Source organism: Trichomycterus rosablanca, chromosome 5 (assembly GCF_030014385.1).
Source record: "Trichomycterus rosablanca isolate fTriRos1 chromosome 5, fTriRos1.hap1, whole genome shotgun sequence".
Taxonomy (NCBI): domain Eukaryota; kingdom Metazoa; phylum Chordata; class Actinopteri; order Siluriformes; family Trichomycteridae; genus Trichomycterus; species Trichomycterus rosablanca.
The window spans coordinates 32,250,445-32,266,118 of record NC_085992.1 but is presented as its reverse complement, the minus strand read 5'-3'; the positions used below and the strand labels follow the sequence as shown (position 1 = coordinate 32,266,118).

General features: G+C 38.2%; 1 protein-coding gene across 2 annotated transcripts in view; it reads right to left on the bottom strand.

The window, feature by feature from the left end:
• sdccag8 (SHH signaling and ciliogenesis regulator sdccag8) overlaps positions 1 to 15,430 on the bottom strand; it is an 84,731-nt gene extending 69,301 nt beyond the window's left edge. The window contains exons 1-11 of one of the 2 annotated variants that reach the window (XM_062996001.1): positions 15,351 to 15,430; positions 15,139 to 15,258; positions 14,101 to 14,238; positions 13,905 to 13,993; positions 11,263 to 11,379; positions 6,673 to 6,798; positions 5,345 to 5,449; positions 4,747 to 4,811; positions 4,446 to 4,637; positions 2,825 to 2,963; positions 1,872 to 2,024 (exon numbers count right to left, since the gene is read on the bottom strand). In XM_062996001.1, the coding sequence (XP_062852071.1) occupies positions 1,872 to 2,024; positions 2,825 to 2,963; positions 4,446 to 4,637; positions 4,747 to 4,811; positions 5,345 to 5,449; positions 6,673 to 6,798; positions 11,263 to 11,379; positions 13,905 to 13,993; positions 14,101 to 14,238; positions 15,139 to 15,202 (1,188 nt within the window). In that variant the 5' untranslated portion in view covers positions 15,203 to 15,258; positions 15,351 to 15,430. Of the gene's footprint in view, positions 1 to 1,871; positions 2,025 to 2,824; positions 2,964 to 4,445; positions 4,638 to 4,746; positions 4,812 to 5,344; positions 5,450 to 6,672; positions 6,799 to 11,262; positions 11,380 to 13,904; positions 13,994 to 14,100; positions 14,239 to 15,138 lie in introns of both variants that reach the window. The other variant, XM_062996002.1, reaches the window with a different exon arrangement.
• Positions 15,431 to 15,674: the final 244 nt, after the last annotated feature.

Below are 15,674 nucleotides of genomic sequence, written 5' to 3'. Positions count from 1 at the left end.
CAGGAGGTGTAGAGGATCAAGGACCAGAAAACACTGGACACAAGGAAGGAATACCCTGGACATGTCGCCAATCCATCGCAGGGCTAACTCAGAGATAGCCAATCATGTCTGTGAAGATGCACCGCTGGTCAATAGCACCCCTCAGCGGTGGTGACCTAGAGTCCAACTGTGCAGATTACTGAATTAAATCAATTTCTTTTGCACTTCATTAAGCACTGATGTGCTACAGCGGACTGAAACTTTAAATACCGCTTTGAGTAATAGCTTGCAGCTGGTGCATTGTGTTGTGTTTTCTTACATTCAATCTGCGAGGTCGGTTTGCTGGACTGCCCTAGGCTCAGCTTTCTTTACTGCTGGTTCAAATGCCAGCATTCTTTCAAACTCTTTCCTGTGAATTTTTTTTTTCATAGCAGAAAGCTGCCATGCGAGAATGCCCCAGGGTGCAGCTAGGGTCAGACATAACAGTGGCAATCCACCTTTGTTTTTTGTCTAGCCAACACCAGTGTTAGGTTCCATGTCTTTGCTATTTTTTTCCTGAGGGCTTTCGTACTTTTCCATTTATCTATTCCACCTCTTGGTGGTTGTGCTTTCACTGGGGGTTATCACAGATGACCTTGTGGGGTGAGCGCATGGCTACCTGCCTTATATGATGTTCACTAGAGGCAGCTTAGGCTTATGTCCCTGTAGGGTGTACATTTTCCTTTTTTATTTCTGGGCGAGTGTATGTGAAACATGAAGCCCACTGTGCTTACTACCATGCTTGCCTATGTGCTCTTTCATCTCTCTGTTTTAGGCTGCAGATTTTGATTTGATTTTCTTTTTGGTTTCATTTTCCATTGGTTTGGCCACTTGTTATTCATTTCATTTTATTCAACTAGTTAATCCTGGTCGGGGTCATAACAGGTCCAGTTCTGCCATGAAACATTATGTGCAGGGCAGGAATACCCTGAACAGAACACCGATTGTAGATTTTTTCCTCCCTTAGACATAGCCAATCATGTCCGTACAGACCCCGGCTGGCTGATAGCCCAAACAAGTGGAGGGCACTTGGGTGGCTCAGAGGTCTATTACACTAGCTCACCATTGCTGAGATCCGGGTTCTTGTTATTTTAAGTTATTATAGTACACGAGGTAATAAGGCACCCAACTTAACTCAACGTGAAGGACCTTATTTGATGACCTTATTTCCCCTGCCTAGAGCTAAAAAGTTGGGTTTAATACCAGTCTTATCCAGTAGAGGGCAGCAAAACCTACCTTTTAAAACTGCAGCATATTGCATAAGACAAAGTATAATTGTACAATTCTGACCATTCACATAATTATTTAAGTCCTATCAGAACAAGATGCAGCTCTGTCCGAGATTCCATTGCGGGCAAGTAATAATAAGAGGTTGGTGACAATGCAGTAATTGGAAGGGGCGTGTGACAGTCTCAGCCCACCTCGGAAATAAACATTAAAAACCTGAGACTATTTTGTAATTTATTTAAGCTGTCTAGTGAATCTATTCATCTGATTTATAGGGCTATATAGTGGGTAAGAGCCATCATCAATTGTTTGCTACATAGTACATCACGGCTTAGACAGCTGAGCATGCCCAGTTACGAATTGTCAAAGACCAGCTAACCTAAACCTGGAAAACCTGAGCCGCTGTGAGCCTGACCAGGATAAGTCTGTAGTAAGACATGAAATTGAAATGAAAAACATGGATTTTCATATGCAACTTTCCTCGTATTAGCTTTATAGTTCTTTTAGTCAGTTTAGTGTCTACCAGAATATTTACACAGTGCTAAACATAGTAAAACTGACAGACAAATCACAATAACACAACACACACAATTTAAACCAGGATGTATTCTGATAAAAGAACTGACCATCTGATCAAGCTCTTCTCTCTCCTTCTTGCTCTCTAAGCGTGCTGCCGCCTTGGCCTGGACGATCCTCTCTTGCTCGGAGGCCAGCTCTTTCTCTAGTCTCTCCCTGTGCCGAGCCAACTCAGCATAAACATGCTCACACTGGACCAATGCCTATAAAAACACCACAACACAGGCAAAGAGAGAGAGAGAACATTGCAATTTATTATTCTTTTTTAATGTTTACTCTACAAATGTTAAATACATAAAGAGTTCCCAGGACATGGTTAAGTGACCTTTTTTGCAAATATCAGAAGAGTGTAAATGTTTCTTTTGGGTAGCAAGAGAAAGGATTTCCTTACTGCCAGCCTCCTAGAAAGTCCATTTTTGCCTGTTTTCTATCATTTTGTGCAGTCATGAACACTGACCATTGTTCAGACAAGAGACGTCTGCTGTTCTTCATAAGTTTGAAGGACTTTTTGCAGATTAATACAAACCAAATTACTGGAAAAGTTGAGTAAAATGTAATATTTTACTGACCAACTTGATTAAATAAAATTTAGAATTTGATACCTGCAACACAAAAATGGTTGGGACAGGGGCTAAATACATTCCACAATAAGCAGGTGAATGGGTAACAGATGTGAGAATCATGACCGAGTATAAAAAAGGCTCTGCCTTTTCTAACAAAAATGGGTTTGCAAAGTTCAAAAAGAACATTTCCCCATTGAAGATTGCAAATAATTGGGCCACTCAGGTGGTGCAGCGGTAAAAGTACGCTAACACACCAGAGCTGGGATTTCGAATACATCAAAACGAATGCAATCAGGGTAATTGGATACAACTAGATTAAGGGAGATAAATTTTGCATACATACAACTTTGCAATACATGCAGCTTTGTTTGGGTTGAGTTGCATTGTAGAAGTAACTGGTGAGGTACTGTAGGTACTGGGCTAAAAGTGTGTGTTCTCACCTTGGTCTTCTCCAGGTTGGCCTCCTCTGCCATCTCCACAGCCTGTTTGACCTGCTGATAAGCAGCCCATTCCCTCTGCTGCGCTTCACTCTGGGTGGCTCTCAGCGAGCACATCGCTGTCATCAGCTCATCTCGCTCTCTAGAGTTAACACGTACAAATTCATATATCAAAAAATAAATGAAAACATTAATAGCAACAATTTAACATCATCTATAGGTTCTGAATGACCATGAACAAGAAATAAAACAGGCAGCATGGTGGCACAGCAGTGTGAAGCACAGCAACATGGGTCCATTGGAACATTTGTTGACTAAAATGTGAGGAGATTTTTTATTGGTGTGTTTTCTACCCTCACCAAAAACATGTAAAAGGTGTACAGGCCACTCTGAATTGCCACAGATGTGAGTGTGGAATGTGTGCCCTGCGATGTTAAGTGGTATGTCCAGAATGTAATCCCACTATATTTAGTTTCCAGAATTAAAAGGTAATTAATGAGCTGACGCCACCAATACATTCACTTTCATTAACTACTTCATTCTGGAGTGGGTTACAGTGTGTCCAGTGCCTCTAGAAACACCACATGAAAAGTAAATACACCATGCACAGGGCAGTTGTGTATTCCTTTAGGATAGTTGTAGCCTAGTGGTTAAGATACTGGACTAGCAATCAAAAGGTCGCTGGTTCAAGTCTCACCATTGCCAGGTTGCCACTGTTGGGCCCTTGAGCAAGGCCCTTATTCTTCAATTGCTTAGACAATAAGTCACTTTGGATAAGTGTCTGCTAAAATGTAAATAAAATGTGCCAATCCACTGCAAGGCAGCACATACAGACTTACATATTCATTTGCCTTATTTAAAACCTGATGGCAATTCAAACAGGCCAGTCCACCTTCTGCATGTATTTAGAAAGAGGAAGATGATGGACTACCCAGAGAAAACAGTCTACTGGCTGCTACACCATCCCATGATGGAATAAATGTTACTGCACTAAGCAACCGAACCAAACATTGTGTGTTATCATACAGAACATTGCAGCTGTGATGTTACTGATATATAAACATCTGCAAACATCTGCAGGATGTGGCAGAACCAACGTGTAATTGCTTTAATAAGTCATATTCTATATCATGTTTCTTCCATTAATGGTTAATTTTCACGAACCACTTTATTCTGGTTAGGGTCAGTCGGTTTGGGGACATCAGGACACACCGTCCTAAGGTGCATCTAGATGGTTTATGCATATGTTGATAAGTAACTGAAGGGCAGATCTGTTCTGGCTTATAATCAATAAATCAACACTGTATCAGCTCTGCATACATAAATCAATATCAGCTTTCATTTGAACCTTGCTGTAGGGTTAAATCCTTGAAGGAACAAAAGCAACTGATTAAATTAGATCATTATTGAGACATACTCATGGTAATGAACTACTTGTTATTAATATTAATATTAATATATATATATATATATTATACCAATACGCGCTCACCATTTCCAATCTGGCACTTGCTTGGATACTTTCTTCATAACCATAATTTTCTTGTGTTTCTATTTTAAAACATGGATTTTTTTCGTACTATAATAGAAATAGACACATTTTTAAAGATGGAATCACACCCACTTGGTGAGTCTCTCGATGGCCTGGACATGAATGTTGGAGTGTGTTTCTGCCAGTACAGCTTCATGCTGCGCACACCTCAAACACAGACCCCCAACACACTGAGCAGCTCCAGGTACTCCAGCCATCACTTCCTTATGTCTCAAACGCTCCTTCAGCTCCTCACATTCTTTGTGAGAACTGACCAAATCCTTCCTAAACACACACACACATACAAATAAAGGATCAGCTGTTTGGCAGCTGATGCAGGACTATAAAAAATAAACAGTTATTAAGAGCAGTTGAACAGTTAAAGAAGACTTACTTTAGTGATACTACCTGAGCTTCTAATGTCTCAGTCTGTGCTTGGTAGAGACATTTCAGCTGCTCCTGAAACAGTCAGAATAACAGTATTAAACAAAATCAGAGCTTGAACACAAGTTGGTCCGAGAGGGGTTTCCAAAAGTCATCTCAGTGGCCCATACTCTACTGCATTATTTACCCTAATGTTACAATACTTAAAAAAGGGTTAAACATGATAATCCACCACTGCTGACATCTCAGACTCTTGAGTTCAAATCTCAGCTCTGTTATTAGCCAGGCACCTACACAGACATAAATGGCTATGTCTGAGAGTGGGCGAACTGAAGGTATTCCTCATTACTGCTGCAAATGTGGCCTCTGCTGACTTGTCAATGCCCCATGCAGGGAGACGGAGAATAATGCAGATCAGTGCATGACTTTCCATATGTTGATACTGATCCCCGTGTGAACCAGACTCATGCAAATAAAAAGAAGCAATTGGCTATGGCACACGTGGAAGGGACATGTGTTAGGTACGACTGTCCTCTGTCAGCGTAGGGGTCTGCAGCCGTACAGGTGATACAACGATATGATTAGATTGAGAGAAATATAAAAACTACCAGCTCTTTTTTCCACTTGTTGTCTTCCATTTGGTGAGTCAGTGACTGTCTTGGTTTTGCTGCTGGTACTGAGGTGATTTTATTTACAGAGTTTTCACCATTGACCTGAACACAAGAACACAGAAAACACAGATTGATGTGTTGTAACTAATAGTAGCTACGTGGTCATTTAATGGGCCATACATTCAGCAACTTCGTAAATTCCATGATTTGTGCATTAATATACTTTGTTGGCGACATGTTATTTTAAATGATTATTTAAAAGAGAAAAATAACATTTTAATCTCATCATTGTCACATAAACAGAAACAATACCACCTTAAATCTAATAATTTATTTCTCATTAAATTTTTGAACCTTGTTGTAGTCCTGTGATTTGTTACAAAAACAGCAAATACAAATGGTGACTGAAACATTTAAATCTGATTATTTGATAATGCTCAAAGTTTTGTTAGCTACCCAGTGCTTTGAGTGGTCACATAGCATTTCCAAAGCGACTTACAAGTCTATGACCTAAACCGCTAAGCTACCACTGCCCAAACAGTGGTGCTATATCAAATTTTGTTAGCTACCTGGTTGTCATATTGGGGTTAAACAAGAAATGTTCAAAAAGTTTCCGCACAAAATTTTGGTTGGAAACAGTGAGGGCGGAAGGAGTAGTAATTGGCCGTGTCTGAGAGGCTGAGAGAGCTTATAGTCCGGATTTAGCTTCATCTGATTTCCACCTTTTTGGACAGTTCAAAGAAGCTTTAAGGGGAAGAAGATTTTCATGTGATGATGATGTGAAAGCAGCGGCGCATCAATGGCTATGCGCTCAACCAAAATCATTTTTTTCTGATGGCTGGTTGGTACTACACTGGGACAAATGCATCACAAAGGAAGGTGACTACGTAGAAAAGTGATGTAATATGTTTTAGAAATTCTGAATAAATAGAGTTTAAAAAAGTCTGAACACTTTTTGAGGAACCCTCGTATAAAGCAACAGATCTGATTGGTTTATTATAATATTTATTAGCATTATGCTTTTCTGATAATTTAAGTGGTCACATAAACGGCAACATCTGAATTTAATCGTTATATATGCAGAAACTAAATATTAGATACAGGGCATTTGGGTGTCAGAGCATTTAACTACACTAGCCCACTACCGCTGGGTTCCAGGGTTCCATTCCCCAGGGGTTCTATTGGTCGGCTCATATTAACATCACTGGTTGAGTCTGGTGGGGTCATCCTGACCACCTGACCAGGGTGTGAATAATTGAATGAATGAATCAATTTTGAACATACATATCAGTCAAATAATGTGTATTAATTTTTTTTATAATTACCGTCTCATTAAGAAGAGTGTATTCTTTTAGAGTGTCGTCCACCATCTTTGCCTTTAGATCTTCCTGAAGTTTTTCATTCTCCACAACCACAACTCTAATACGTTGCTTCATCTCAAGCAGCTCCTCCTGGCAATAAAATACTAAAAATAAGAGTGTTTCTTGCAATTGTTCACTTATTTAGAATGTTGTGTACATGTAAATTCCTATTAAAATTTGTAATTAAGTAATTTTAGTGTTTTTTCTTCCAGATGAATTGGCTGTGGCCTAACAAAATGTCATGTGGTGCGACTGTGATTTATTTTAAAATTAATTAATTTTCTCAACATGCTTAACAGTTTTTTTGCAAGTACTCAATAATATAATGTGTTTAGAAACAAATTATGTTATTACTTTAAGTTTTTGTAAATAATGTACTTGTATTTTTTGTTGTATAACATCAAATTCACTACCTTAAATGTACTTGACAGACTTATTTTTCCTGTAAATCACATTAAACATATTAATTTTTTTTACAACTACCTTTAACTTAGGCATACTGCATCAGTGATTAATATTTTAGCAACATAAGTGAGATTTATTATTTATAATTTAATTGAGTTACTTCCGTTATTGGTTGCACCACATGATAAGTGGTCGTCCCAAATGACATGAAGACCTCTTATTGTTAAAAATCTATTTGAAGAGATCAATAAACAAATTCCCTACAACAATAAATTTAAACCAGATTTTATTAACATTTCATCAAACTGACATGAATAGAAATGTTTCACAAACTTTCCATGAAAGGGTGAACATGGTCTCCAACAATGTTTAGGTAGGAGCTACGTGTCAGAGTAAAATCCACAAGAGTGGCAGGACCCGAGGGGTTTCCCAGCACAATGTTGCCCAAAGCATCACACTGCCTCCGCTGGCTTGCCTTCTTTCTATAGTGCATCCTGGTGCCATGTGTTCCCCATGTAAGCAACACACAGCACCAGCACCTGGCCATCCACATGATGTAAAAGAAAACGTGCTTCATCAGACCAGGCCACCTTCTTCCATTGCTCCATGGACCAGTTGCAATGCTCATGTGTCCATTGTTGGCACTTTCGGTGGTGGACAGGGGTCAGCATGGGCACCCTGACTGGTCTGCGGCTAAGCAGCCCCATATGCAACAAACTGTGATGCACTGTGTATTCTGACACCTTTCTATCAGAACCAGCATTAACGTCTTCAGCAATTTGAGCTACAGTAGCTCGTCTGTTGTATCGGACCACAGCCTTCACTCCCCACGTGCATCAATGAGCCTTGGCCGACCATGCCCCTGTCACCGGTATACCACTGTTCCTTCTTTGGACCACTTTTGATAGATACTGACCACTTCAGACCGGGAACACCCCACAAGAGCTGCAGTTTTGGAGATACTCTGACCCAGTCGTCTAGCCATCACAGTTTGGCCCTCGTCAAACTCATCAAACTTTTCCTGCTTCTAACATCAACTTTGAGGATAAAATGTTCACTTGCTGCCTAATATACCCGCCCTCCCCCCCAACTAACATGTGCTGTGATGAAGAAATAATCAGTGTTATTCACTTTACCTGTCAGTGCTCATACTGTTATGCCTGGTCAGTAAATAGTGTTATGCCTTAATTATAGGGTATATTTTATTTTGCACTAATGATAGACAGCAGAAAAACATGTTAATGAAAAATCTATTTTTCTCCAGGTGATAAAAATAACTACAATACACCCAAGCTACAGTGTATCACAAAAGTGAGTACACCCCTCACATTTCTGCAGATATTTAAGTATATCTTTTCATGGGACAACACTGACAAAATGACACTTTGACGCAATGAAAAATAGTCTGTGTGCAGCTTATATAACAGTGTAAATTTATTCTTCCCTCAAAATAACTCAATATACAGCCATTAATGTCTAAACCACCGGCAACAAAAGTGAGTACACCCCTAAGAGACTACACCCCTAAATGTCCAAATTGAGCACTGCTTGTCATTTTCCCTCCAAAATGTCATGTGACTCGTTAGTGTTACTAGGTCTCAGGTGTGCATAGGGAGCAGGTGTGTTCAATTTAGTAGTACAGCTCTCACACTCTCTCATACTGGTCACTGAAAGTTCCAACATGGCACCTCATGGCAAAGAACTCTCTGAGGATCTTAAAAGACGAATTGTTGCGCGACATGAAGATGGCCAAGGCTACAAGAAGATTGCCAACACCCTGAAACTGAGCTGCAGCACAGTGGCCAAGATCATCCAGCGTTTTAAAAGAGCAGGGTCCACTCAGAACAGACCTCGCATTGGTCGTCCAAAGAAGCTGAGTGCACGTGCTCAGCGTCACATCCAACTGCTGTCTTTGAAAGATAGGCACAGGAGTGCTGTCAGCATTGCTGCAGAGATTGAAAAGGTGGGGGGTCAGCCTGTCAGTGCTCGGACCATACGCCGCACACTACATCAAATTGGTCTGCATGGCCGTCACCCCAGAAGGAAGCCTCTTCTGAGGTCTCTACACAAGAAAGCCCGCAAACAGTTTGCTGAAGACATGTCAACAAAGGACATGGATTACTGGAACCATGTCCTATGGTCTGATGAGACCAAGATTAATTTGTTTGGTTCAGATGGTCTCAAGCATGTGTGGCGGCAATCAGGTGAGGAGTACAAAGATAAGTGTGTCATGCCTACAGTCAAGCATGGTGGTGGGAATGCCATGGTCTGGGGCTGCATGAGTGCAGCAGGTGTTGGGGAGTTACATTTCATTGAGGGACACATGAACTCCAATATGTACTGTGAAATACTGAAGCAGAGCATGATCCCCTCCCTCCGGAAACTGGGTCACAGGGCAGTGTTCCAGCATGATAATGACCCCAAACACACCTCTAAGACGACCACTGCTTTATTGAAGAGGCTGAGGGTAAAGGTGATGGACTGGCCAAGCATGTCTCCAGACCTAAACCCAATAGAACATCTTTGGGGCATCCTCAAGCGGAAGGTGGAGGAGCGCAAAGTCTCGAATATCCGCCAGCTCTGTGATGTCGTCATGGAGGAGTGGAAAAGCATTCCAGTGGCAACCTGTGAAGCTCTGGTAAACTCCATGCCCAGGAGAGTTAAGGCAGTTCTGGGAAATAATGGTGGCCACACAAAATATTGACACTTCAGGAACTTTCACTAAGGGGTGTACTCACTTTTGTTGCCGGTGGTTTAGACATTAATGGCTGTATATTGAGTTATTTTGAGGGAAGAATAAATTTACACTGTTATATAAGCTGCACACAGACTACTTTTCATTGTGTCAAAGTGTCATTTTGTCAGTGTTGTCCCATGAAAAGATATACTTAAATATCTGCAGAAATGTGAGGGGTGTACTCACTTTTGTGATACACTGTATATGTACTTCATGTTTGTTTATTTATGCTGCATGTTTAACATAACCTTTCTCTTCTCCTAGCCAGGTACTGAGATCATACTGCAGATATAAATAAATATATAAATAAAAAAAGAATAAATGGCTAAAAATGCATAATTACCAAAGTGAAATTACATTTACTAATTTTTATTTTGCGTTTTTCAAAAATTGTTCAAAGTTTAAACATAAGTCATTGTTTCTGAAATATTAGTCATGTTGCAATAAAATATATCCCAAAAACTATAATAAAGTACTTTACGTATATAAATCATCAGTTTTATATATATAAAAGCACAAATACTGCCAATCTAGGACTTAAATCCATCATGGAAATCACTCTGCAATGGTTGCACCGCATGATATTTGGTCGCACCACATGATATTTTCAAGTTTAGTTCAAATTTACAGGCACAGAATTGGCCACCTTAAAAAAATAAGCTAGCTTCCCACATAATGTCATTCTGATATCTATAATTAAAATATATGTTTGTAGAAATAACTTAATATTCATTATATTTTTGAGGTCAGCTGTTATACCAGCTGTTAAAAAGGTTATATTTTTGAAAATTGAGTTTGAGTTACAAACCTGCTTGTTGCTTTCAAGGGCCCTTGACAAATAGGTGTATGATACAACTTCAAGTCTTTGACTTGTTTTCAACATTAAAACCCCAAAGTGGCCATTTCTTCATGGTCGAACCACATGATATTTCATAAAATGGGCATCTTCGGACAAAGTTTGTTTGTATATTATGATGGAAATTAAAATAAATACGCTTTGCATTTTTGTACAGTACTGCAAAACACTTTAAAAATTATGCAGAGTAGGACATAAAATAAAGACGAACAGGTGTAGAGAATTTAAATGAAGTTTTTAAAACAGAAGTCATGGCCGGACGGTCGCACCATATGATATTTTGACACTTTAAAAATCAAAAAATGACAATTTACTAATGTTTTGTGAAAATTTAAATTGAGTGCATATATGGGAGAGATACTACATACATATGGCATCTTTTTATGCATTTAAACATTTTCTTAACTGAAGAAAATGCAGTCAGACAGAAAATTTAGGCTTCACGTCAATGACCCTCATATCACATGCAACTATACAAAAAGGTGCAAACTAACATGTGACCACATTTATGGTCATAACAACAACAAACTCCTGTGACTTCTATAGCAGCACTGACCTTGCAGAACTTGACCTCTTCCTCCAGGTGCTGGATATACTCAGACTGGTTGTGAATGATGGGAACCAGGTCCTTAACTGGTGGTAAACTTCCATCATTTTCATTCCCATGCTTTTGCTGGACATAAAGTGATAACAATGTGTTTATTACCAAAACTGCTAACACATGGACATTCTTGGTATTTGCCATTAAGCTCATTGATATACAGTACATTGCTGGTGTGTTTATTTTTTTAAATTGTTTGAGACATCATTCTAAAACATTGCAACTTAACCTGTACAGTGCAATAAAAAAGGAAAATTTGTTCATTCCCATGGTACAATGTTTTAAAATGATGCACACTAAGCAGGTAAATTGGTAAAAGGAGATCATGATTGGGTATAAAATGACGATTCACTAAAGACTCAGTCTATGCAAGCAAAAATTGGTTGTGGCTCACCACTTTTGGGCCAAACTATACAAGGAGGCGTATATTGGGCTTTTGGAGAGACATTGAAAAATTGATTGTAATTTATTAATTTACATTATACCATCATTTTTATGGTCAAAAGGATGCAAATTTTACCAATAGCCAATAACCAGTTGGGCAAACTGTAGCCTAGTGGTTAAGGCACAGGACTAGTAATCCAAAGGTTGCTGGTTCAAGCCCCACCACTGCTAGGTGGCTGCTGTTGGGCCCTTGAGCAAGGCCCTTAACCCTCAGTTGCTCAGACTGTATACTGTAATGTAAGTATTTTGGATACTTTGGATACTTTGGATAAAGGCGTCTGCTAAATGCTGAAAATGTAAATGTAACCATTTACATTACATTTTCAACATTTAGCAGACGCTTTTATCTAAAGCGAGTTACAGTACTGTGACAGTATACTGTCTAAGCAACTGAGGGTTAAGGGCCTTGCTCAAGAACCCAACAGTGGCAACCTGACACTGGTGGGGCTTGAACCAGCAATCTTTCAATTACTAGTCCAGAACCCTAACCGCTAGGCTACAACAAGCTCATAGCATCCTATCAAAATGTAGAACACTTGACAGTTTCATTTAAACAAACCTTTCTACTCTATTTAATGTAAAGGCAGTAATGTAGTAAACGTGTCAGTAATGTAGAACAGTTATGTAAACATAAACATTGCGACTAGTTCAGTGTTCCAATTATTATTTTATATAAAGTCAGTGGCAAACAGGTAGCTTCATTACAAATGCTAATAAAACATGATAATCAAATAATAAAAATGTAGTCAGTATAGATTAAGGTTTTTCCTGACAACATTAGTGAAACTAGTATTAGATGATAAGTAGCGTTCTATTTTTATACTGAGACATGATGCAATCCGTCCTTTATGTTTTAAATAATATAAAAGTTCAGGTTCAGGTTAGAAGTGTAGCTTGCTTTTGTAGACACGTTCACACTCAGAAGTAGCGAATGAGTAGTAAGAGCAAGTCTCCATGAAAAATAGATCTCTAGTTCCGCTCTTAATTTAAATTAAGAATGCGCTTGGGGAAATGGATTCATGTGACATTTTTAACCAACAGCACTAACAGAACATTCAAACAATGACTTCGTTGTTGGTCAACAGTCAACCGGTTAATCATTAACATCCCTGCATGGAAATCATTTTTAACAAATGTTGAAATGTCCTTGTGACAGCAGCATAATAAATGAAAGCACATTCAACCTTGATCTATAGATTGAAGTTGTCAACAAAGCAGGAGCACCAAAAGGATGCCAGTCATTTTGCACTTCAACATGCAACCCTAAGGGGAAGATGCTCTCAGGCCTTTTTCATTCACTACAGCCCACAAAGGTCATGATGAGAGAAATCAATGTAATCTGACCACAAAAGGAACTGATAAACTAGACAGTGACCTGAATGTGCACTCACACTGTGAAGGACATCTTTGATCACCTCATCCATTTCTGTTGCAAAAAGGATTCTAATGTAAAAGACTAGCTGGTCAAGTGCTATAAGATATAGTACAGTCTTGTGCAAAACTATAGACACTTCTGATAAATCTTCATGTTTTATTTTATAGGTAAAATTAAGATGTAGTGGTAAACATACCTCTTTTTTGAGCATGTTGCAAACAGCAAATTTAAAAAAACATTTTGTTTACAAAACACAATTAAAGTTTGTCAGTAAAAACATTGGATTTTTTTTTTTTGTAATTTGGTCACTTAAATGAAAGTTTAAGAAAATTAAAAAATTAAAACTCACAGATTCCAGTTTTTATTTCATTTTACAAAATGTCCTTTGTGTAAAAATATACAGATAAAGAACTCTTAAGTGATTAATGTCGTGCAAAAGTTATAAAAGATTAAATATTTTGTTTGAACTTTTTTTATGTAAAACCAAAAAAAATATTTTTATCATGAAGATGATATGGGTTTTGGATAACTGTGTTCAATAAATACGTGTTTTTATGTTTTAAAAAATAAAAGCCAACACCTAGTGCTGGCTTCTTGCCTAAGGCAGAAAGATATTGATTTAAAATCTCAAGTTACTTCCATCGCCATGATCATTTGCTCTACTGGCACAATTGGCCAAGTCTGCGGGAAGCACATACCCACACAAATGGGTACATGTAGCAGTTGGAAGAGGTTGGCAATGTAATTTGGGAAAATTGGACATGTCTAAATAACCTACCTTGAGAATAGACTTTCTTTTTGAAGGTGAAGGAGAGTTTGCTTGTGCTTCTTCAGACTCTTTCTGAAGCATGGAACGCAGCTGACTGACTGAAAGGCAACATCAAAAATACAAATAAAAAAAACGTTTTTCTTCTCTTTAGACAACATTTGTTGGAAGATTGCTAAGAGTGAATGGCGCTCATGTGCAGTTGTACCTGCTTCACTCTGCCGGGTGCGATGCCATGAACTCTCTGGTTCACTGTACAGACTGCAAGATTGCTCAAGTGCTTCAGTGTCTGAGCCCTGGCACACCAGCATGTTGCTCAGCTGCTGAATACTGCGATTAGCCCTCTCTGGGAAAATAATGTTTAGAAAAAGCAAAAATCCATTAAACTGCTGCATGGGATTAGCTTTGTGGGACAATACAAATCAACCCAATAATATAAGCTTCATTAAAATGCATGTGGACACCTAATCCTCTATACAGCTGAAATCAAACATAATAAATCCACCTAACCTTAAAATGTATTACGGTGAATTGTACATAATCGAATGAAAATATACAACAAGAAGTCTCAGTAATCAGAGATACATACAAGCAAAGTTACAGGGATGCAGATTTTGCAAATTTCCTTCTACTTTTTTCTTAAAATTACATTTAGATGAGAACACAAGTGTTCCAAACCAAAAGAAATGTCAAACTGGTTTTAGAATAGCTTATTCAGGCTAAACTGAAATCTAAGTAACGTCCTGATATTAATCATATTAAGAAAATGGGTTAAACTCTAACAAAAGCAGCATATCAAAGTGAAAATAGCTAAGACACTTAACAAATATTAGGTGTGCCATTTAACATTTTTGTTAAAAAAAAAGTATATACATTTATAATAAATTTATTTCAATACATTAAAAACATAAATTTAATCAACTGAAATAAATGAATAAAAGATATCATTAGCTTACAAAAAAAATGGCATAGATCATTAAAATCCCAAGACGGTATGAAATACAGTGACTTTTAAACATATGTATCATAATACTTTTTACTGGATATTATTTTAAATGCAAGAATATATTAATTAAATAAGACAGCTCATTTCAAATAATCGGTTTATTATGAAACGAAGGTATAAACTAAACAAAATTCTAAATAAACATACAAAATTAAGGTAATGGTTTAATACACTGATTATCTTTAAACTTTAAACTTGATTAATTATGCAGATAATAGAAAGCTTTCAAATCGGTATTACCTCGTAACTGCTTCTCATAAGCTCCTAACTCTTTCTCCTCATCCGACTCATCCACTGGCTTCATGTTCTCCTACTGCACACTCCAAAAGCTCAGCTTTTTGTTTATTATTCCCACAGATCCTTGAAAAATTTAATTACATTTAAATTAATATAAACACTGCATGAATCAAAGTCAAAATAAACTGCAACCGACTTTGAGTCCACCAGCCAACCTTCTATTTCCGTAAACCGTGCAGAGGGTACTGGGATATGTAGTCCTGCGCAGACTGCGTCCACGCTTTGTCAAAACGGCGGTGTTCGGAATAAAAACTACAATCTATTACTTGTTTACCAATAAAAAGAAACATTCAAGACGCAACGGAAATATTGAAATGTAGGTTTATTCTACATGTTTTTCTACACATTTGGTCACTCAAGTACATTAAAACTGTTCTTTAACAGGCTACAAATGGTAGCTGTTTTGGCGGTTGCCTAGCTTGGGTTTTGCTACATTCACGTACACGCTGACTTTGTGTAATTTAGAGTTCCCGAGTTGA